Genomic DNA, 25,156 nt, shown 5'->3' on the forward strand with positions numbered 1-25,156 from the left:
TCAGTCACAGACAATCAGATGTCTTATGTGGCTGATATCTTATAGGTAGGGTTGTGTTAAAGATAAAAAGACCACGGAAATGTAGAAGTTATCATTTGAATCCCATACTTAAGTAAAAGGAGACTGAAATCTACAGCATTTAAATGCAAAGGTTACAGCTTAGGCGGAGTATGACTTTTGGTGCAGGGGGGTACAACATGTTGATGACCCTGAAATGCAGTGTCAGCAACAAAATTAACTTACAAGAATATTTATAATAATAAGTTGACAATGAGCGTTTTTTTGTTTCCCATCATTCTTGAGGGCAATTCTAAATTAGGCTGCTTAGGCAATACCTTTCGCCAAGATCGTCATCCATTGAATATGGTATGGCCACCGGTGTTGTGCCAATGTAGTTGCCCCAGTCAAAAATTGTATCCCATGGCAGAGCCATATGGAGGTAGATTTGTGTCTTTATTATAGAAACAAAAAAAGTTGCTTCAATAAAAATAAAAAGTTGCTTCAATCAAAATATATATTTTCAATAAAAAAAAAAAACTCGCTTCAATTTAAAAAAAAAAAAAGTGTTTGAATGCAAAAATAAATTTGAAACTAAAAAAAAAATGCATGTGAAAGCAATTTTTCTTTCTTTGATTGTTTTTTGATTGGAGTCAAGTTTTTTTTTGATAGAAGCAACTTTTTTGATTGAAGTAATGATGATGTGTGTTTGGGCTACATTTTGGCTAGGACATTTTTGTCTTTAGTATTCAATCAAAAATGAAGTTGTTTAAAAATATATATTTTGGAAAATAGAAATCACTTCAATCAAAAAAATAAATATTTCAATCATAGAAAACGTTTTTGAATGCGAAAAAGTATTTGAGATTGAAAAATTGGCATTTGAACCTTGCCTTGCCTTGGGGCCATATTATGGGTAGGACATTTGTGTCTAAATCATTCAATCCCCAAAGAAGTTGCTTCAATCAAAAAAAAAAACAAAAAAAAAAAAACAAAACAAAAAAAAAAATATATATATATACATATATTTATATATATATATATTTATATATACATATATTCAAAGAAAACAATCATTTGAAAAATAAAATTGCCCTCCCCTAATTGTTTTTTTTTTTTTTTTTTTTTTTTTTGGGGCAAATTATATGCAAAGAAAATTACCATCTAAGTTTCTAGTCACATAATCGGTTCGAAAAATAATTTTGACCCATTATAAAGATATATTTTTTTGTTCATTTCATTCATTTTGTTGTAGTTTTATTGCTTTACAAAGGGTTAAATTTGTTTCGGGCCTTCTATGTCTTTTGTTCTTAAAGTCTCTTTAGTAGGATGTAGGGAAAAAATTGGGGGGGGAAATAGTAAATCAAATTTTTAGTGAAAATATCGACGAGCCATGCTTAGTACTTTTGCCACCTCGTCCCAAACGCCGCACCAGAGAGATGTGAATAGTGCTGCACTGCTTCCCAAGTCGCGCAGCATTGAACGAGATCTCGCACGATGGAGTGGGGCTCCTCTTCTGTCCGCACCACCAACTTGTCACCAAAGATGGCGATTTGCTGAGTGCTCATGGATACACACATTTTGTGTCTAGTCTTTATCCTACCAGAGACATCAACCGCAAAACCTAATTAACCGCTCGACGAACTGATCCTTAACCCTTGGAAGAACATCGGGAACTACGTTGGCCACCGCCACCATGCAAATCACCCTAAAAACTCTGCAACAGCAGACCATTCAAATTGAGATAGACCCCGAACAAACGGTGAGTAGCTATGTAGCTAACTTGCTAACTTTAGCTACACTAATCGCTACCGAAGCACCTCGTGCGAACCCCCGTGCGCCTGTTTGAATTTATGGTCACGTGTCGAAAGTTGTCATTGACGGGAATTCCCAGATTTTGTGTGTTTAGGATTTGTTAGCCCACATGACGTGCGGGTTTGTAACAACGTAAAACCTCACTTGTTAGCTTTAGCCACTTCGCTAGCATAGTCAATAAAGTCTGCTCAACGTCAGGCATGGCGTTTTGTGCACGTGCTGTCAAAGATGCGCATTTTTTTCTTCGGTTCTGAGTTTGTTTGTGTATGTCATGTAATCACATCTCTGATTGCTGTTGTCTGTTCGGGTATCGCAACAGCATAAATGAGCAGGCTAAATTTGTTAGCATGGTCACAGCCCCACTATGGAGTCTGACAGGCCAACGCCAACAACATGGGGAGGTACTTTACCAACACACTGCTTTCTATTTACTCTTTGGCTGCTATTGACGGCGGTACACGTCCAATCCATTTGAACTGGGAGGGGCCTGGAATGATCATTCTGGGGTACTCCCGTTTCCTTTCATTTAACAAAATCATACGTGTTGGGTTGATCAAACACTCTAAATTGTTCCTAATTGTGACAGTGTGAAAGCATGTCTTTATGTGCTGAAGATTTTATCAATTCATTTTCGTTAAACAATTCATAACGAAATGGGGGTTGTGGATAATTTTAAGGCATCATTATTCAGTACCCATGTGTTTAGTCAGAGCTAGGATTTATGAAATAGTGGGACTTTAATTATATTGTATTTAATACTTGTAACATTGTGGTTATTCACCATGAATCAGTATGTTGTGTGGGTGTGTGTGCGTGTACAGTGGGGCAAATAAGTATTTAGTCAACCACTAATTGTGCAAGTTCTCCCACTTGAAAATATTAGAGAGGCCTGTAATTGTCAACATGGGTAAACCTCAACCATGAGAGACAGAATGTGGAAAAAAAACAGAAAATCACATTGTTTGATTTTTTTTTAAAAGAATTTATTTGCAAATCATGGTGGAAAATAAGTATTTGGTCTATACCAAAAGTTCATCTCAATACTATGTTATGTACCCTTTGTTGGCAATAACGGAGGCCAAACGTTTTCTATAACTCTTCACAATCTTTTCACTAGTGATGGCCAAATGAAGCCTCATGAAGCAATGAAGCTTTGCAGCCAGTTGGTTTGCACATGTAGCAAAGCTTCATGGTGCTTCATTTACCCTATGGCGCCATCAAGTGGTCTAGAAGCCCAAGAGGTCAACATTGTTAAGAATTCAATGGCTATTTGCTTAAGACAAAGATATGAATGTGCTTGTGTTAGTAATTTAGTATGTGAACAAAATGCAACAAGTGCTAAGGGTAATTTGTTATTCATTTTTATTTAGAAATAATAGCTTTCCCACAGTGGCTGGCTTTAAACAGTTTCTTTTTTTGGGGAAAATATTTCACCAGCTTTAGAAAGCATTCTTTCACAAGGCACAGATGAAGCTGGGGTGCAGAGAAATGTGAGTGCCAGTTTATATAAATTTGGGTAGGTATTCTTTTGTGCCTCCCAGTACACTAATGGATTGTTCATTCTGTTGATGTTTGGTTCAGATAGGTACACACACACACTCACATTTATATTAAAGTAGTTTTTCTCCCTTACCTTATTGAAAGCAATCAAATCAAAATGTTCCCATACAGGGGATGATCGCTCTTTTCGCGCAGGTTCCATCGCAAGCAAAGGACAAGGCTCGAAAAAAGATTGCACTGGTTGCACTGTTGCGCACAGATGTAACAAGTACAGGAGCCCGAAATCCACAAAATGTGAGATAACAGGCGATCGCCATTGCGTTTTGCAACCAATTTATACCATAGTCTGTCCTGTTTTTGCAATGTGCGCCAAACGTTGGATCACTTCCGAAGCACTCACGAGATTCAGCCGGCCGCCGGCGAGGCTTCCCACGTCATCATTTCTGGGTTTTGCCGAAATGAAGCGCGCCTCGCTACAAGCTTCGTGGAAACCCCCCTCCCATTACTCGACACAAGCTTCGGAACCTCGGCTCATTTCGTCCCATCACTACTTTTCACACACTGTTGCTGGTATTTTGGCCCACTCCTCAATGCAGATCTCCTCTAGAGCAGTGATGTTTTGGGCTGTCGTTGGGGAACACGGACTTTCAATTCTCTCCTCACCCCGTGGCGTCAAAATGATAATAAGAACGGGGAGCAAAAATCCCAGAACCACACGGGGGGACCTAGTGACTGACCTGCAGAGAGCTGGGACCACAGTAACAAAGGGTACTATCAGTAACACAATGCGCTGCTGGGGACTCAAATCCTGCACTGCCAGACGTGTCCCCCCTGCTGGAGAAAGTACACGTCAAGCCCCGTCTGCGGTTCGCTAGAGAGCATTTGGATGATCCAGAAGAGGACTGGGAGAATGGTTTATGGTCAGATGAAACCAAAATATAACTTTTTACTAGAAACACAGGTTCTCTTGTTTGGAGGAAAAGGAATACTGATATACCATACCCACTGTGAAGCATGGGGGTGGAAACCACATGCTTTGGGGCTGTTTTTCTGCAAAAGGACCAGGACGACTGATCTGTGTAAAGGAAAGAATGAACGGGGCCATGTATCGAGAGATTTTGAGTGAAAATCTCCTTCCATCAGCAAGGGCATTGAAGATGAGACGTGACTGGGTCTTTCAGCATGACAATGATCCCAAACACACAGCCATGGCAACAAAGGAGTGGCTTCGTAAGAAGCATTTCAAGGTCCTGGAGTGGCCTAGCCAGTGTCCAGGTCTCAACCCCATAGAAAATCTGCGGAGGGAGTTGAAAGTCCGTGTTGCCAAACGACAGCCCTAAAACATTACTACTCCAGAGGAGATCTGCATGGAGGAATGGGCCAAAATACCAGCAACAGTGTGTGAATAGCTTGTGAAGAGTTACAGAAAATTCTTGGCCTCCGTTATTGCCAACAAAGGTTACAAAACAAAGTATTGAGATGAACTTTTGGTACTGACCCAATACTTATTCTCCACCACGATTTGCAAATAAATTATTCAAAAATTAAACAATGTGATTTTCTGTTTTTTTTCCACATTCTGTCTCTCATGGTTGAGGTTTTAACCATGTTGACAATTACAGGCCTCTCTAATATTTTCAAGAGGAAGAACTTGCACAATTAGTGGTTGACTAAATACTTATTTTCCCCACTGTATGTGGTTGTGTGATATCTGCTTTTGTAAGCCATTAACTTGGCTTAATGTCCTTAAACAGCAATCAAGGACATACTGTATATCCACTCATGCGGAGTTTAACAATATGTAGTGTAAAGCGCTTTGAGTACCTTGAGAGGTAAAAAAGTGCTATACAAATACAACACCATTTACCATTTACCACACTCATAGTCCCAATATTTTTGGACTTGTGATAATTTTAGACTGCTGAATGTTGTGGGAGTGGAAATAGAAGCATTTGGAATGAAATTCAAGTTATTTGATAGAAAAAAAATTGGCATCACAATGGTCCTGGCTAAACAAGAGTCCAGAAAACGTGTGCGTGGATGAACTAATTTACAACAAATTTGAGCATACAAAATAGACAGATTGAATAAATATGTCCATGGATTTTTTTTTTTTTTTTGAAGGACGCGTGTAGGGCTGCAGCTATCGATTATTTTAGTAGTCGATTAATCGATGAACTAGGTAGTTCGAATAATCGAGTAATCGGATAAGGAACATGAAAAATTAAAATACCTGCGCTGAGGCTCAAACAGTATTAAAAATAAATTAATGAGGACCTATGTATAAAGAAAAGAACAATTGGCTAACTTACATAGCAAAAGTCTGCTAGCTTAAATGCTATAAAATGCTAACGGTTTTATTTCCAATGCTCCGAACAAATGGTTCAGACTCATATTCCCACAAAAAAAGGCTAAATATACATATAAACTAAATTACGAATGCATTGAAAAACATTAGCCCAAACAAAAACTTAGCTTACGTTGGTCTTAACAGGAAGCAGTTGGATCCAGCCATGTGAAATGAGGCAGACCAGAGTGCAATGTATCCACCCTAATCAATAAACCAAATGTAAACACTTTCAAAATAAGCCATTACAACGCCACTTTGATTAAACAAATACTCGAAGCAATAAAATTTAATTCTATTTTTTTTCTAATTGAATACTCGAGTTAATCGATTAATCGTTGCAGCACTAGACGTGTGCTCGCAATAAATTTAGGAAATGCTGTCCGAGAATGACAACGCGTGTGTTTTGTTTTTCGAGAAATTTTGAAGTCGTGTTTAATAACTAGGACAAATGTTTGACCTATTCAGTATTTAGTGGTAAGTTTTTTTCCTGATATAATTTAGCCCAAATTTCACAAACAGTTGTATTTTATTTTATATAACGAATATTCTAGAAATAATGTCTTTGGTCATTTACTGTTGTTGCCTTTTTTTTTTTTTTTTTTTTTTTTTTTTTTTTTTTTTTAGGTGAAGGCTTTAAAAGAGAAGATAGAAGCAGAGCGAGGAAAAGACAATTTTCCTGTATCTGGACAGAAGCTGATATATGCTGGAAAAATTCTACAAGATGACACACAAATAAAGGACTATAAAATAGATGAGAAAAATTTTGTTGTAGTCATGGTGTCAAAGGTGAGATCATTTAACATCTTTGTATATATGCTTTGTAAATTTAATTTAGGTATAATATCTTAATGAGATCCAAATCTAGTGTGGTATAAAAATGTTTTCATCCTACCTCCAGTTAATAAGTGTCCCTCTGTATAATAGAATATGCAGAATATATATACCGTATTTTTCGGACTATAAGTCGCAGTTTTATTTCAGTTTACTTTAGCAAAGGGTGCGTTTTATAGTCTCGAGCAACTTATGTGTGATTATTTACGGTCGGGTCGGGACGGACTTCTCTCTCGCTAACTTAAAAAAAAAAAAAAAAGTATATATTCATATATTTATATATGAATTAAATAAAATAAATAATTTGGATAAAAAAGAGAAGGCGCTGTGGATGCCTGTGCACGTGAACGCCGTTGCCCCGCTCTCTTTTCAATCTTCCCTTCCCGCCCTGGCACCCTCTGCGAGTCCACATCGTGGTATTTCCTTTTCGATATGCGGCAGCTAGGAGTGAAAAACAAACTAAAGACCAGGGAATTGAAAAGCAAACAACTGCGGTAGGAGTGGGGTATGGAAAGGATTCAAATTGTTGAGGATGCTATACAGAAACGTGTGTCAGCTTCGCTGAATGTAAACGAATGTGGCGCTTTGGTATAATTCGAGAAATAGAACTTTTCCAGTGTTATTTAGTTGTGTAAATGCATTTATAATGATCATAAAAATATGTAGACTATTTAAACATTGAAAAAACTTTTAGAAAGCGTTTTTTTCTACGAACTCGAAGAGATTAAATGTCAAATCCACTATCCGCTTGTTAGAACAGACAGACAAATATAAAAGATATAGATGTTTATTGAATATCCATCTTAGTCTTGTTTAACTGGGAGAATTAGTTACAAAAGGCAGGCTTTAATTTGTTATCATTATGCATATATGCACAGGCATCGTCACAAATGTGATCACACAAAACGCAACCATGCATTGCATCCCCGCATTTCCTCCTTCTCCTGAGTCCTCACAAATAAAACATAGAATTTCGTTTTTTCTTTTTTTTTTCGGGCTCGTGCCTACAAATAAAATATAAAATTTCAGGGGCTTTTTCGTGCTCAGGCCTGCAAATCAACTTAATTGATCGGTGGGCCGGTTTGGGCTTTAACACCTGCGGGCCAGTCTGGTCGGGCTCGATATTTTAGGGCTGATCTAACTTCTAGCGTCATGTAATGTTGGCATACCATACACCTATTCAGCTTGTTGTTCTCTATTGTAGTTTAAATTGCCTTTCAAGATGACATGTCTGTTCTTGGTGCTGGGTTCTATCAAATAAACTTCCTCCAAAAATGTGACTTATACTCCGGTGTGACTTAAATGTTTTTTTTCCTTTTCATTGCGCATTTTTAGGCTGGTGCGACTCAGGTGTGATTTATAGCCCAAAAAATACAGTAGTAGGGTAATATAGCAGAGGATCTAAAACATTTGCTTGGTAAAATGAATTAGTGATTTTTTGATATAACATTTAATGTATGGCTGATTTAAAAAAAAAAAATTATACTGTGCAACAAGATTTTTTTGTGTTGCAGTGAATAATGGTAAAATAGAAGAAAAAACATTCCAAAACCCGCAACACAAACGCTAAATACTACAACAGAAGTGGACTTACAATGGAAGTAGTCTTACCCGGTAGATACACTTTGGTAGATATCACTTTGGGACCATCTTGGCCTGAGGCTTTTCAGACTGGCTAACATTTGCTGCTAACGTAATACAACTATATCTACTGAATGATAACATTAACGGTTAATCTCATACAAAAATCTCTACTGGATGACTAAATCTCAATAGCCTAAGGTAGAGATGGTCACAAAGTTATATCTACCTGAGTGTAATTAGCATTGTAATGTGTGTGTCTACTTTTGTTGTAAGTCTATTTTGTTCTGGTAATTTTGTGTTTTTGTTGAAGCTATTGGCATTCTATGTTTTGCAAAGCGTTTGGAATTTCCATTTTAAAAACGAAATTAAGATGTATGCTTTCATGTACGTCCATCTCATTGTGAACTTTTTAACATTAACAAAGGCTAAGACCCCAGCTGCTGCCGCAGCACCTCCAGCTTCAGAAGCACCCAAACCTTCTGCCCAGGATTCTGGTTCCACGTCAACATCTGTCCCCACTTCAACCTCAGCTCCAATTCCAACTCCAGCCCCAACCTCCACTCCTGCAGCTGTCCTCACACCGGCTGATGAGGTCAAGGAAGAACCAAGTGTTACAGCAACAGAAAACCCACAACCAGCCAGGTACAGCATGCCATTACAATATTAGTCAGTTTCTCCTCTCACGCTGACATTTTCCTGACAATATTGCCACTCTTCCGTGTAAAGAGCACTGATGTGAAATTGGGCGTTGCAAATTCTTCCCATGAATATCCCTGCTATGTTGATTTTAAGATGGTGGGATTGCTGTGTAAAAGTATAGTGGAAAGAAAGGATCAGGGTGTTAGGTTTTACACCCGAGGGCAGAGACTCACTTCCACTTCCTGTTGTATTGAAAAGAATCGTTGCTGTCCGACAGTTATTGGATACATCACTTCAGACACTTGCCCATATCTCTAATCATTTAGTTATGTTTGTGAGAACCTGGGTAAATGCAAGACAGGCAGAAATATTCCACTTCTTTGGGTTCTCTACGTCAGTGTTTTTCAACCGTTTTTGACTCATGGCACGTTTTTACATTGGAAAAAATCTCGCGGCACACCACAAACCAAAAATGTTCCAAAATTATTTTCTGTATAGTATATTTAATTATAAAATAATTTCTCAGTATGTATACGTACTCAATGTGAAACTTGAGCCTGTTTAGATGAACACAAAGTCGATATCCTTATTCTTCAACAGCTCTCAGTCTTTCTCAGTTATTATTTTTTATTATTAATATTTTGTTTATAGCAGTTAGGCTTGAAAAAGCTCACAATTATCAGACGGGGGACTTGAGCAATGTTTTTAACCAAATCAGGGCCGGGCATCTCACAGACAATGGTTTTGCAGGCAGGTAGTATTAATGTCTCTGTCACGGTGTGGGACTTTTTAGATTTAGCAACAAGGTAACTGGCTTTGAGGGCTTTCTCATTTACCTTCGTAGTTTTTATCCAAAAAGTTGCCTGTTTCTCTGTGTTTTCACAAAGGCGAACAAAAAAGTCCATCGAGTAGTTTTGAAGTGACGGGTGTTTCGTTTGGAGATAAATTTTAGGAGAGCTGCTCGTGTCGCGTTCAAGAACTTCTAGCCGTCAGCCATTTTGCTGTCCTTGACAATGTGTTGGAATAAAACACAGGGTTGATGGTCGTCACATATAGAAAGGAAACTTTCGAGTATATCGACACATGACGAGTCCAACCAAATAATATGCAGTAGACGTGCTGGCGTCCACATTGTCGCGGACAACAAGGTCGTTGATGGCTAGAAATCCGAGCAGTTTTTGAACGCGACACGAGCAATCTTGCGCTAATCTGCACACAACCGATAAGTTTCTACCTACTCCTTCCTACCTTCTGACTGCAACTCCACCCCACGACGTAAAAAAAATTGTAATTGCCCCGAATGGGGAAATAGAAAGGAGAGGAGTCAGTGATGACTTTCTCACTTTATTGTGGCAACAATAGAAAATAATAGACAAATTAACAGCGGCATCCGCAGCATGCGACCGCTAACTACGCTCTCATGCCGTTCTCCCTCCCTCCTTGCTTGCTTCCCGCCACTTCACCACTTTGTCTGATGGCCCCTTCAAGGGCTCGCACAGTTACGGACATTACAATATTTATATATATATAAATTAGGGCCGTCAAAATTATCGCGTTGACGGGCGTTAATTAATTTTTTAAATTAATCACGTTAAAATATTTGACGCAATTAACGCATATGCCCCGCAGCATTGTGTAATTATTGACATCAACAATGGCGAGCTACTAGCTTATTTCTTGATTGAAAATTTTACACATTTTCTGTGAAGGAAAACATCAAGAGGGGTTTTAATATAAAATTTCTATAACTTGTACTAACATTTATCTTTTAAGAACTACAAGTCTTTCTATCCATGGATCACTTTAACAGAATGGTAATGTTAATGCCATCTTGTTGATTTATTGTTATAATAAACACAGTACTTATGTACAGTATGTTGAATGTATATGTCAGTCTTGTGTCTTATCTTTCCATTCCAACAATAATTTACAGAAAAATATGGCATATTTTATAGATGGTTTGAATTGCGATTAATTACAATTAATTAATTTTTAAGCTGTGATTAACTCGATTAAAAATTTTAATCGTTTGACACCCCTAATATAAATGCGACAATAGATAATTTCTCGCGGCACACCTGACGATCTCTCACGGCACACTAGTGTGCCGGGGCACACCGGTTGAAAAACACTGCTCTACGTACAGGTTGATGAATGTCTTTAGCAAATTTAGCAGAAACTTTCTGTAACACTTTTCATTCTTTTTCTATTATTCTGTCAGTACAATGAAAAATTATTACAAAGATTTCTTTGACTTATCTCATTGATTTTATTTTGCACTACAGTACTGTGATTCTATTTGGCATTTCAAATGTGGGTTAAATCGCAGTGCCATCGCCATCATCGTGTTTGTGCATCGCATGCACATATGTTGGGTTTTAATGGAAGTGGAACCAAAGCTGTGATGCATGATTTTTTTTTTTTTTTTTTGTAGTTCCAGTGGAGGGAGCCAGGGTTTGGATGCCTCTTCCGCACTTGGTATGTTAAGACTCATTCATTGTCACTTATAGTAGTTAGCATGGAAATTGCAGAATAACTGAAGATTGTATTATTGCTTACTTTTTGTGAATCAAATCATGCCTCCACACATGTGTTATTAACTCATTTAATCTCAGCTATTTATTCACAAGACAAGGTTCAGAACAGACTCATTTGACTGAAATTTCAAATCCCGCTGAAAATTATGTTATAAAGCTATAAAAACACAAAATCGACTAAGAGAATGATTAGAGGCCAAGCTTTCTTCATACAAAGGTACATTTGAAGACCTATTTGAAGCAGAACTTTAATAAAATTAGAATATTCATGACAAAGTTCAACATTGTAGGTTCTCTGTCTCCCAACCTTGTCAGCGAATTAAAGACCTTCAGAAGCATTTTTCATTCCTTAAATAGTCTCAGTCTGTTTTAGTAGGCTTCAGAATCAGATTACTGACTTGGCAGTCATGGAGAAAACAACCCTCATAATGACAAAACGTCTCAAAAAGAATGGCAAAAAAGCTGGATGCTCACGGAGTGCTCTCCCCTTATTTGTGCCGTCAGCCCCCAAATACAAAGTAATAATTTCACAGAGAAATAAACTTTCAAATGGAATAATCTATTGAATAACAGGTTGCTAGATTTCTTTTTTACTAAAAAAACAACAGCAACAAAAAAACTTTTTTAAAAATCTCCAATTAAAAAAAAAAAAAAAAGACAAATTCATTCAAAACATCAGTCTAGGGCTGCAGCTATCGATTATTTTAGTAGTCGATTAATCAATGAACTATTTAGTTCGAATAATCGAGTAATCGGATAAGGAACATAAAAAATTAAAATACCTGAGCTGAGCCTCAATTGGTATAAATAATAAATAAATAAGGCTCAATGTACAACAAAAGAACAATTGGCTAACTTACATAGCAAAAGTCCGCTAGCTTAAATGCTATAAAATGCTACCTTTTTTTTTCTTTTTACAGTCCTCTTAACAAATGTTTCAGACACATATTCCCACAAAAAACGGCTAAATGTACCTAAAAACTGAAATACGAATGTATTAAAAAAAACTTAAGCGCAAACAGAAACTTAGCTTAAGTTGGTCTTAACAGGGAGCAGCTGGATTCAGCCAAGTGAAATGAGGCAGCCTAGAGGGCAGTGTATCCACCCAAATCAATAAAGCTAAATGCTTTCACTTTCACACTTTCAAAACAAACCATAACAACGCCATTTTAGCTAAACGAATACTCGAAGCAGCTAAATTTAATCCGAATCTTTTTTTTTAATCGAATACTCGAGTTAATCGATTAATTGTTGCAGCGCTACATCAATGTATAACCCAAGCCTACCAATCGGTTAAAGGAAAGTGCGACTTATTTATGAAAACAGGTTTTCGGATAAACTGTTATTGCGCTGGGTGTTGGTTCACGTTTATGCAAGAGCGACAAAGAAATGGCGGCAGGTGAGGATGTAAGATGCAGAGTGATTATACTGTGCGGCCCGCAACATATGGAAATGCTACAGCTTGAGTTTGAGAGTGAAATGCTGAACAGCTACTTTCCAAATGATGTAATGGTCTTCTTTCAATGCTCTCCAATTATTTTTGACCGTCCCTTATGACCTCATCTCATTGCGCACTTTACCCCCAATAATTACAAAACAATAACACAATACTGTGTTTTCGTCATTATAAGGCCAACCTAAAAGCCTTCAATTTTCTCAAGAGCAGACAACGCGCCTTATACAGTGGTACCTCAATATACGGACGCATCGACAGACGATCCTTTCGACAGCCCACGTAAAATTTGACTTGTCATTTGTCACGACATATGACGACATACTTGAAATACGACGATTTACGTCAGCATCGCAATGTCATTGGTTTCTCGCAAGACTGCAGCACAGCAGATTTTCTTGTGAAAGAAAACGTGTCCCAAGAAGTTTAGTGCAGGTGGTGAAAAAAGGAAAGAGGTAATGCTTCCCATTGACATTAAGAAGGAAAAAATAAAAAATATATGAGCGTGATGTGCACGTCATTGAACTGGTTCAACAATAGTTTTTAGACGTCCAATCATGTGGCTCTTTTCATCATTCTACTCTGAATTTAAGTTTGTCACCAGTAGAGGTCTAAACCATTTCAATGGGGAGGGTGGCAATGAAGTTGGAACCTCCCCCAATACTATCGCTTTTCGCCAGTTTCTGGAAAAATATAATTTAAAAAAAGGACTGTGTTAGACTTAGTAACAGGATAAATTATTTATGCACATCATGAGGATTGGACATTTGACTTGCTCAGATTCAGTAGCAATTATGCTTTTTGTATTTTGTTGACTTGAGCTGAGACTTTAAACAGCACAACTTTGTAATCTTGATTGCTGTTCACTCAAAAAGGGGCTATGATAATACTTGATCTATTTGTTAAGATTTATGTTATCCTCAATGTCTACTATAATTTGTATTGTCAGTTTTTGGTAAATGCTTTGGATTTAAAATATACTATGTACTAGGCCTGAATGATATTGGGAAAAACTATTGCTGGTATTTTTTGGGGGTTTGTGATATTGCGATATTATATTGCGATATATAAAAAAAAAAAAATATATATATATATATTTTTTTTTTTAAAGGAAATTTTTACTAGATGACTTGAATAGCTGTTTGGAAGGACTTTGGATGACTCATCATGACCACAGTGTACAGTATTCCATCGTTTTTCGCAGTTAATCGGGACCACAACCTGCCGCGATAAGTGAAAAACCGCGAAGTAGCGCATATACCTCTATTTTTTTGTGTGTGTGTGTGTGTGCTCAATGTATTTATTCAGATCTAGCACTGGAAAGAGATACATATAAGACATGTTTTTTCTCCCTTTTTTCTCCCAAAGTATGATTTTTAAATATATATATATATATATTAGGCCTGAACGATATTGGAGAAAACTATTGCTGCGATTTTTTGGGGGGGGGTTGCGATATATTGCGATATTATATTGCAATATTAAAAAAAAAAATATATATATATATATATATATATATATATATATATATATATATATATATATATATTTTTTTTTTTTAAAGAAATTTTTACTAGATGACTTGAATAGCTGTTTGGAAAGACTTTGGATGACTCATCATGACCACAGTGTACAGTATTCCATCGTTTTTCGCGGTTAATAGGGACCAGAACCCGCCGTGATAAGTGAAAAACCGCGAAGTAGCGCATACCCCCCCATTTGTGTGTGTGTGTGTGTGTGTGTGTGTGTGTGTGTGTGCGCTCAATGTATTTATTCAGATCTAGCACTGGAAAGAGATACATATAAGACATGTTTTTTCTCACTTTTTTCCCCCAAAGTATGATTTAAAAAAAATGTGTGAATATATATATATATTTTAATTAGTACTTTTTAAGTACTTCAAATGTAATGATTATGATCGGTTTTAAACATAACTGTCCCACCGAATCATTTTTAAACAAGAATAAAGTACTGTAGTAGAAAAATGCTTGGTTTTATTAAATGCTTCTATTTACCTAACATGGCTGTGACTCTTGGAGTGACATGTCGAAATTACAAACTCCTCATACTCACTTCTAGCGTTTATTTTATGTCTCGAACGTCTCCACAGACACACACATTCATTCCAGCCCGCGCTTCCTTGCAGAAACTGTTTAACAAGTTAAACGATGATTGACAGATTGCTGCCCGTGTCATGTCAGCTTCTTTGGCCAGATCAAAGCCATCGTTAACTTTAATAAGCAAGTGCCGCAGTGACTGAAAGCTGGGGGAGGGGTGAGGGAGGCTGTGCGCGCGAATGAAGCAGAACAAAGGTTTGTGGATATGAAAAAAAAATGAAGCAGAACAAAGGTTTGTGGATATGAAAAAAAAACAAAAAAACTATCGCACGTCCTTGCGATGGGACTATCGCGCATGCGCACATCGCGATGGCGATGTTTAAACGATATATCGTTCAGGCTTACTATGTACCAGAATCCATTTCTAAAATCAGTCCTTACTGTACTGTAGTTACTGTACTTTATATATAGTATACCAGTCGCTGCTCTTATTTGTCAGGGACATTACAAACTGCAGAGCAATACATATAGTATCATTCCTATATTTAAACAGTAACAATAGCTGCCTCTATTCTAAGGTCCTAGTAAGGAACCGGAATTCCTGTTGAGGCCACGCACAGTATTATGTACACATGCTGTTTACTTGCAAGGCTAGTTTATGTTTGTTATTTAGTGACATTTAGTTTTGGAAAAATTATCAAATGTGAATGCATTTATTGGAAACGCATTCAATTCACAGTATAGTTTAATGTTTTCCAATATCAAAAGCAATAACCAGCAGTTTTTATGTGCTATATTTTCAGTGACTGGGGCAGAGTATGAAGCAATGCTGAAAGAGATCATGTCTATGGGCTATGAGAGGGAACGAGTGGTGGCAGCACTACGAGCCAGCTTCAACAATCCTCACAGAGCTGTGGAGTACCTTCTTACTGTAAGACTTGCTTACTCACTTACTTCCAGTGTACTTATGAAATTGTATTGGTAGCAGTGTAACAAAAACGATTTGAACTGGAAATTTGGAAATTTAAAGTTTGATGTAAAAGAAGGGAGTGTATAGAGTGTATGTTTCAACCTTCTCATCAGATTCAGCAAATGCAGATCTAATTTCTAACTCAGGAACTCTCTTTAACACGTCTGTTTCATTTTTAATTAAAGCAGGTTGTGTCACAGCGCAGTTATTCAATAGGTTATTCCATGATTCTATTTCTTTGTGTAGTATTTTGGGGGCTGACGGTGCAACTATTGGGAGAGAAAAAGATATTTAAGAGTGAAGTTTCATAAATTTACATGTAAAGTGTATCACAAAAGTGACTACACCCCTTGTATTTCTGCATATATTTAAGTATACCTTTTCATGGGACAACACTGACAAAATGATACTTTGACACAATGAAAAGTTAGCCTGGTACACCAGACTCACCGCTGTTCCAGCTATTGAGTCTGGCCACCATTCAGCAGATACAATTTCCAGGGCGGAGCAAGCCACAGCAAACAGACAGCGGAGTGGACCAATCAGCGACGGGCGGACGTGACGTTAGTAAAGCGACGAGGGCAGGACGAGGGACTTGCGCGCGGATGTAAACATACGGGGAGAGCAGAGTTTATTCAACATGGCTAGCGCGAGACAGACTGTTGTCAATGACTCGTGTCGATGTGTTTTTGGTAATTTAAAACTAATTTTACCGTGGATTGGAACATATTCTCGGCTCTCCGGTTCGCCATCTGTGTTGTTGTGGAGACGACTTCCGACACGGAAGAGTGACGTTGCTTGTTAAGAACACGTTACGCAAATAAACGAATATGATTGGACGGTTGATTTTGTCCTTGCTCGAGAGGCCGTTAATGGGCTGGGTCCCAGACTATTCTCACAGTGTTTGAAAAATACAGGGAGAACAGTCTGGCCGTGCCAGCCAAATGAAAAGTAGTCTGTCTGTGTGCAGCTTATATAATTGAGTTATTATATTTTCCCCTCAAAATAACTCAAAATATAGCCATTAATATCGAAACCCCTGGCAACAAAAGAGAGTACACCCCTTTGTGAAAGTTGTCAATATTAACATACAACATGTCAACTGTCAATATTTTGTGTGGCCACCACTATTATCCAGAATTGCCTTTACTCTCCTGGGCATGGAGTTGACCTGAGCTTCACAGGTTGCCACTGGAATGCTCTTCCACTCCTTCGTGACGACGTTGCGGAACTGCCGGATATTTGAGACTTTGCGCACCTCTACCTTCCGCTTGAAGATCCCCAAAGATGTTCTATTGGGTTCAAGTCTGGAAACATGCTCGGCCAGTCCATCACCTTTACCCTCAGCCTCTTCAGTAAAGCAGTGGTCATCTTGGAGGTGTGTTTGAGGTCATTGTCATGCTGGAACACTGTCCTGCGACCCAGTTTCTGGAGGGAGGGGATCATGCTCTGCTGCAGTATTTCACAGTACATGTTGGAGTTCACGTTTCCCACAATGGAATGTAACTCTCCAACACCTGTAGCACTCATGCAGCCCCAGACCATGACATTCCCACCACCATGCTTGACTGTAGGCATGACACACTTATCTTTGTACTTCTCACCTGGTCGCCGCCACACATGCTTGAGACCATCGGAACCAAACAAATTATTCTTTGTCTCATCAGACCATAGAACATGGTTCCAGTAATCCATGTGCTTTGTTGACATGTCCTCAGCAAACTGTTTGCGGGCTTTCTTGTGTACCGCCTTCAGAAGAGGCTTCCTCCTGGGGTGACAGCCATGCACACCAATTTGATGTAGAGTGCGGCGTATGGTCTGAGCACTAACAGGCTGACCCCCCCCACCTCTTCAATCTCTGCAGCAATGCTGACAGCACTCCTGCGACAATCTTTCAAAGGAAGCATTTGGATATGATGCTTAGCACGTGCGCTCAGCTTCTTTGGACGACCAACCCGAGGCCTGTACTGAGTGGTCCCTGCTCTTTTAAAATGCTGGATGATCTTAGCCACTGTGCTGCAGCTCAGTTTCAGGGTGTTGGCAATTTTCTTGTAGCCTTGGCCATCTTCATGTAGCGCAACAATACGTCTTTTAAGAACCTCAGAGAGTTCTTTGCAATGTGGTGCCATGTTGGAACTTTCAGTGACCAGTATGAGAGAGTGTGAGAGCTGCACTACAAATTTGAACACACCTGCTCCCTATGCAGACCTGGACCTAGTAACACTAACGAGTCACATGATATTTTGGAGGGAAAATGACAAGCAGTACTCAATTTGGACATTTAGGGATGTAGTTTCTAAGGGATGTACTCACTTTTGTTGCCAGGGGTTTAGATAATAATGGCTATATTTTGAGTTATTTTGAAGTGAAAATACATTAACTCTATAATAAATGGGGCACACATACTACTTTTCATTGTGGCAAAATGTCCCATGAAAAGATATACTTAAATATTTGCAGAAATGCGAGGGGTGTACTCACTTTTGTGATACACTGTATTTAACTAATTGCCCGCCAGTGGCAATGTAATCACAACCCAACCAACTTGATAACCAGTTTACCGTACTTTTTGCAGCAATCTAATTTGAAATGAAGAATTGCCCAAATGGTTTTCCTTCTCAATCCTTTAAAGTTCTCAAAATGGTTTGGTTGGCCTCTCATCATTTTTTTTTAAATTTCTAAATCTGAATTGAGTAAGGTTGTGTGTGTATTTCCAGGGTCTCCCGAGCAGCCCAATCCAGGACACGAATCCCCCGGCGCACACACCAGCTTCTGGACCCACAGAAGCGCCATCTCTAGCAGAAGGTGAGGCATATGAATATTCTCATCATGATAGCTGGAGAGATTCTCATCTACTAACTTAAAATTGTATTTTTTTGTATTTGTCTGATACATCCGCTGTGCTAGTGAAAATAGTGATTTGGCAACACGCCATAGGTCCATGGTTTCACAAAGGTGACGGCCATTTGTCACAATGGTTTGAAATTTTGGCTTTTGGTACCAGCAGTATGACACGGGCAAACAATGTAATTAATTTAATTATTTAATAAACTAAATGATTCTCTCATATCCGATTTTGTTCACCAAATTTTGATTTACTAGTTATTTCCATTTTACCCCCTTATCCATACTACTTTTTTTTGAAGGAGACGGTAAGAACAAAAGACCCTTTATGGGGTTCAGACGTAACTCAGTGGCTGGCATTGATGGCTCTAGACGTACAATTCATTTTGATTGTGAGGGGCGAATGATCATTACTCAGTTCAAAGTTAATTTTCCATGTTAGAATGCTAACCTTTTTTTGTTATTACACAACCAGGAGACAACCCCCTTGCATTCCTGCGGACTCAGCCCCAGTTTCTTGACATGAGGCAGGCAATCCAGCAGAACCCTGCAATGCTTCCAGCTCTCCTGCAACAGCTTGGCAGGGAGAACCCCCAACTCTTGCAGGTAATTCACATGCACGTATTATTCTCTACATCGCAAATTATTGGACAGTTATCAAACTCAGGTCATACCAAAATATTTCAAATGTAAAACATTACCTCTGCTTTCATTCAACATCTCACAAATGTCATCATAAATCTTAGTCACTTTTATCACTAGGAGTGGGAACCTCACGATACGATACGATTTGCGATACAAAGCTCAGGATAAGGATGATCTGACGATATGGCAATACAACGATTATCGATACATTGGTCAGGAAATCATTCTAGGATATTCTACAAACAACTAATAAACAGAAAAACAAGCTTTTGCTGTGAAATTAGAATGAGTTTATCTCTAGTAGACGTCCAATCCAATTGAACTGGCCACCTTCAAATGGATTGAACGTCTATGACTGTCACTGGCAGCCAATGCCAGGCAATGAGGTAATTTTGGGCCATTTAAGGTAATTTACCTGTTGATTTTCAGTTACTCTCTGTTGATTTTGGGGTATTTTATGTGTCACTTCCTGTTTATTTTGCGTTACAGAACAGGAAGTGACCTGGGAATCACCCAAATGATTAGGCAGTGACTCAAACTCAACAGGAAATGAACTGTAAATGAACTGCAAGTGATCTGTAAATTCCCCGAAAATCGGGCAGAATGACTGCGAATGCTCTGGTTTCGAATTAGTGCTGCAACGATTAATTGATTAACTCGAGTATTCGATTAGAAAAAAAGATCCAAATTACATTTTGCTGCTTTGAGTATTCGTTTAATTAAAGCGGTGTTGTAATAGTTTGTTATGAAAGTGTTTGCATTTATTTTTATTGATTTGGGTGGATACACGGCCCTCTAGTCTGCCTCATTTCACATGGCTGAATCCATCTGCTCCCTGTTAAAAACAACATAAGCTAAGTTTTTGTTTGAGCTCATGATTTTTTTGAATGCATTCTTAATTTAGTTTAAAAGTATATTTAGCCATATTTTGTGGGAATATGTGTCCGAGCCATTTGTTAAGAGCATTGTAAAAAAGCGTTAGCATTTTATAGCATTTAAGCTAGCGGACTTTTGCTATGTAAGTTAGCCATTTGTTTTTTTGTTGTACATAGATCCTCTTTTTTTATATATACCGTGTGAGGCTCAGCGCAGATATTTTCATTTTTTATGTTCCTTATCCGATTACTCGATCATTCAAACTAAATAGTTCAATGATTATTCAACTACTAAAATAATCGATAGCTGCAGCCATATTTCAAATGAAAGAACGTTCCCTGTCTAAATGGATTGGGCGTCAAGCACCGTCAATGGCAGCCTTAGAGTTACCTGAGACACTATTATGGTGGAAGATTTTGGTAGCAACTAGTTTCCTTGTTATTAATTTCTTTAGACACTGACACCTTTTTAAAACGATATCTCGATTCTTGGCAGGAGCATATCGATAACCTTTTAGGATACAAAGTATCACGATATATCACCATTTCGATATATTGTCACACCCCTATTTATCACAAATCACTAATTAAAAACCTTAAATACTCGACTTGTATTATGAGTGCCCAAACCTTTTGAGTTTTTAAAGTTAAGAGCTTTCACATGTCTATACACAAATACCACAATGTGTAGTCGTAAATTATTTTGTGTCGTATTTCATATATTACGTATTTTCAGTTGTCGTTTGTTGTCATTCGGCAAATTATCTCACTTTTCAATGGATGTAAAAGGCCCAAGCTGGACATGAATGGAGTTGGTGACAAATTTGCCGGATGACACTTAATGGCGTCTGTCATAAGCATTCATTAATGCCCATGACAGTGTCAAGTCATAATTTTGACGGTCTTATGACAGTCTTATGATGCCGCTGTCATATAAAGTGTTACCTATCAACCCAAATCAGTCAACAATTAAGCCGCACTGGACTGTAAGCCGCGGGATTCAAAATGAGGAGGAATAAGGTAGCGGCTTGCGGTCCAAACATTGCAGTAATTTCATTAATTCATTGCAAACTTATTATTGTCTTTTGGTTCTGAGTTAGCCAGTAGAGGGAGCTGGGCGGTCATAGTTCATTTTGAACTTGTGTCATGCGGTTTGCCGCTGCATATTTGTGCAGCTGACCTTTTATTTACCTGTCGTTTTTTTCCCTGCTGCAGCAAATCACTCAGCACCAGGAGCTGTTCATCCAAATGCTAAATGAGCCGGTGGGCGAGGGCGGAGAAGTGCCAGAGGTGGGCGAGATAGGGGCAGCAGGCGAGGAAGGTGCGCCAGTTAACTATATTCAAGTTACACCTCAGGAGAAGGAAGCCATTGAAAGGGTAAGTGTCTGTCTGTAGTGTTGAGATATTTAATGGCTGGATGTTATGGGCTAGAATTGAAATCTCTTAAAATGGAATCTTTTTACCAAAAAATTGAATTATGACTTTTTCCTGATTTGTTTTTGTTCCATTTACTTTTTAAAAGGATACAATAAGAACAAAAGAAAGAGAAAGCTTTAAAAAAAAAACTCCTTTTAGAGCACGCATTGAACTCATTTGTTGTCATTGATGGAACTAGATGCCCAATCCATTGTACAATGTTCATTAACTTCATTATCCCTCCCAGTCAAAATGGATTGGGTGTCTACTGCCGTTATTGGCATGAAATAATGAGCATTCACAACCAAATGTCACAGTTTAAATATGTTGGACACCTGTCTTTGCCAATGGCAGGCCTTGAGCTAAATACTGTGACATTTAACAGAAAATAATACTTGAGAGTTGTAGGGGCATAACCCGAGTATATATATTATTTTTTAATCATTTTTATCCATTTACAAAGAAATTTCATTCATAAAATGTATTAAAATATTGATTAATTATAAAAATTAAGAAATACATCATTTATAATTGAGATCTGGCATTATATATCGACATTACTTTTTCAGTGTTAATGGACATCAGTTTTGGGTTTTGGGGCCAAACTTACCAAATACCAAATTTTAATATTGTGGCCTACATGACCAAAAATGGTCTTTATTGAGGTTTTTTTGTTGTTGTTGTTGTTTTTTTTTTTTTTTTTAAATTTTCAAAAAATTGCAAAAAAAGAAAATGTTGAACAAAAATAATGTGCATAACATCTGTCCCTCTATCTTAAATACAGTGATACCTCGACATACGATAGCTTCGAAACGCGATCTTTTCAAAATCCGACGTAAAATTTGACTTGCCATTTGTTTCTACATCCGACGACATGCTCGAAATACGACGATTTACATCAGCGCCGCAGTCTGTTTTCCCGCGAGACAGACGGACGCACGGCGGATTTTCTTGTGCGAGAAATGAACATGGATTCCAAGATTGTCAGTGGAGGTGGTGAAAAAATGGAAAAAGGCGAGGCTTAGCATTGGAGTGAAGATGGAAATGATAGAAAAATAAGAGCGTGGTGTGCTCATCCATGAACTGGCTCAACAATACGGCCGTTGAATGTCTACAATCTCAACGGCCTTCCTCTGATCTCCGTTTGCCAGTCTTTATAAGTTAAGGTGAAAATTATTATGATTGTAACATCGCCAAAAATAATGGCCTGCTCTGTCAGGTTTTTAATCATTCATCATTTCAGAACTTGTGCAACACAGCATGCCTACACTCCGCCTCAGCTGAACACAAAAAGTGACTGTTAAAAGTCCTCACTGTCAGCCTTACGGTGTGTTCAGGTACATCACGCAAAACACATTCACCACATTAGAACCCGATTTGTTACATTATTAGAGGTGTTATTATTATTATTGCTATTGTTCCTCTTTTTATTCATAATGTATTTGTTTTGCTCTGTTTAATTGCGATTTGCAATAGCACCGGCCGTAATTATAGAGGATTTAGTGTAGGTTTTATAATAATAAAAGAATTATAATGTATTCTTATGGGAAAATCCTGCTCGACATACGACCAGTTCGACTTAGAAACAAGGTCCTGGAACGTCGTTTGTAGAGGTACCACTTTACCCTTGATTTATGCTGTTATCTGACAAATACTAAGTAATAATTTTACAAAGAAAAAAACACTTTCACATTGATTGATTGATTGATTTTTTTTATTTAAAAAAAAAAAAAAAAAAACTCGATTAATTTATTGATTTCGCCCAAGCCTATATTTTCCTAAATGTATCTTTCTTGACATCTGGCAGCTAAAAGCGCTGGGCTTCCCTGAGGCACTCGTCATTCAGGCCTACTTTGCCTGCGAGAAGAACGAGAACCTGGCTGCCAACTTTCTTCTCAACCAGGGCCTGGAAGACGACTGAAGAGCCGAAACGACCGCCTTCCTGTTCCTCCCCTCCCACCCTCCCCTCTTCAAAGACTGCACCCCCAATTTACTGTACAGCCACCAACCTCAGCTCCACTCAACAGCAGGGGGAAAGGGAGAGCCAGAAGGGAGTGGGGTGGGATGGGATGGGGAACTGTTATGACGACAAAAAATGGATGTGCAGGAAGGTCAAACTTTGATATGTTAGCTCATGGAAGGTCGTGTGAAAGAGAGTGGACGAATCCACGTGAATTCCAATGGAATGTGTGGGCTTTGTTTAGAGGACATCCACAATTTGATTTTAGATGCGCTTTGTGAACATTAAAGGGGGGTGGGGGCTGAAGTTGCTGCGCTAAGTTTGTGGGTGTGCTTGTCGGCGTGCGTGCGTGTGCGTGCGTGTATACACGTCTGCGTACCTGTGCAGATGTGGTACAAATACGCAGAAGTAATCGGTTTGCATTGCCTAAGTTTGTTAATGCTGTAGCTGAGCACATTCTTCCCTTCGGTAAAACGATGTTAGCACCAAGTTGTGTCCAACATTTAAACACAATCTGGTCTTTCTGTGATTTTAGAGACACGGAATCAACGGACAATATTTGGTCTTCCAATGTAGGTTCTCATGTTGTTAGTCTCTGATGCCAGCAGCTGATTCTAATCCTTGCATCCTCCATCCTTACTCGATTCTGTGTCAAATGAACTCAAACTATCATACAGAAATATCTACTCTGCAACTTAGCAATCAAATTTGTTCCCTTTTTGTTTGCAACATTGCAAAATCTAAAACACCAAACATTCTTTTTGATTTACACTACAAATTTATTGTACAGTATTTTTCGGACTACAAGTCACACCGGCGTGCAAATCACCACAGCCAAAAATGCACAATGAAGAGGAAAAGCCACTGTAAGTCTCAGTGGAGTAAGTTATTTTTAGGGAGAATGTTATTTCATCTTAGTAATAACCTATTATAGTAATAACATTGAAATGTGGAACAACAGATAGGTTTCTATTAATCTAAAATATTATAGCATAAATTATTTAGACAACTATCCTAAACAAAACAACTTTTTTAACAAATTCTCAATGTCACTCCAAACACTGCTAAATACATTAAAGTCTTAATCTTTAGTGTTGCCTTTGAACAACAACACCGATTCTGGAAGTAGAGGATGCCTTACAGCTATCGACCTAATTATACATTGTCCCTGCCAAGAAAAGTGTGATTTATTGTCCATAAAATACAGTGCATTCATATGATTAATAGAAGCTTGGAAACATGCAGTTGACATGAGAAACCATTTCATTGAAGAAATTGCTTTCGATTGTCAGGAGTGTGTAATTGTTAAATGTTAAAAGGACAGACAAGGTTTTAATCAAGTGCATCCCATGTGAAGGAATCTTTTGTAATAACAGAAAAGACACAAATTCTTTTTTCCGTTGTACCATAGTAGAGTTCTCAGAAGAAGGCAAAATAGCAGTTGTAGGACATTTTTAAATCCCAGTATAATTTTAGCCAATTAAATACAAGTATCTTCGATTATCCCACCTACTCGTCACACATTAGTTAACAACTGCAGTATGCATGGCTATTTGAGAAAATTGGCTTTGGTAAACCAGGAAGTGAAACAGCCTTTGAGTCTCAGACTGAGAAACACAATGACATTTTGAACAGGTACAGAAACTATAAAGATTGTGTGCCCATTTTCTTAGCTACTTTTTA

General features: G+C 38.1%; 1 protein-coding gene across 2 annotated transcripts; it reads left to right on the forward strand.

Moving 5' to 3' along the window:
* Nucleotides 1-1,447: 1,447 nt before the first annotated feature.
* rad23aa (RAD23 homolog A, nucleotide excision repair protein a) lies at nucleotides 1,448-23,480 on the forward strand. Of its 2 annotated transcripts, XM_057861298.1 has the most exons (9): nucleotides 1,450-1,759; nucleotides 6,287-6,448; nucleotides 8,502-8,719; nucleotides 11,151-11,194; nucleotides 15,567-15,694; nucleotides 18,451-18,538; nucleotides 19,053-19,183; nucleotides 21,313-21,474; nucleotides 23,321-23,480. In XM_057861298.1, exons 1-9 carry the CDS (start codon nucleotides 1,694-1,696, stop codon nucleotides 23,432-23,434), a joined length of 1,113 nt encoding a protein of 370 aa, XP_057717281.1. In that variant the 5' UTR covers nucleotides 1,450-1,693; the 3' UTR covers nucleotides 23,435-23,480. The 2 variants fall into 2 exon arrangements, with proteins under 2 accessions (XP_057717282.1, XP_057717281.1); XM_057861299.1 differs by lacking the exon at nucleotides 6,287-6,448 and having other exon boundaries at nucleotides 1,448-1,759.
* The last annotated feature ends 1,676 nt before the right edge of the window (nucleotides 23,481-25,156 follow it).

This window comes from Corythoichthys intestinalis, chromosome 16 (assembly GCF_030265065.1).
Source record: "Corythoichthys intestinalis isolate RoL2023-P3 chromosome 16, ASM3026506v1, whole genome shotgun sequence".
NCBI classification, from domain to species: domain Eukaryota; kingdom Metazoa; phylum Chordata; class Actinopteri; order Syngnathiformes; family Syngnathidae; genus Corythoichthys; species Corythoichthys intestinalis.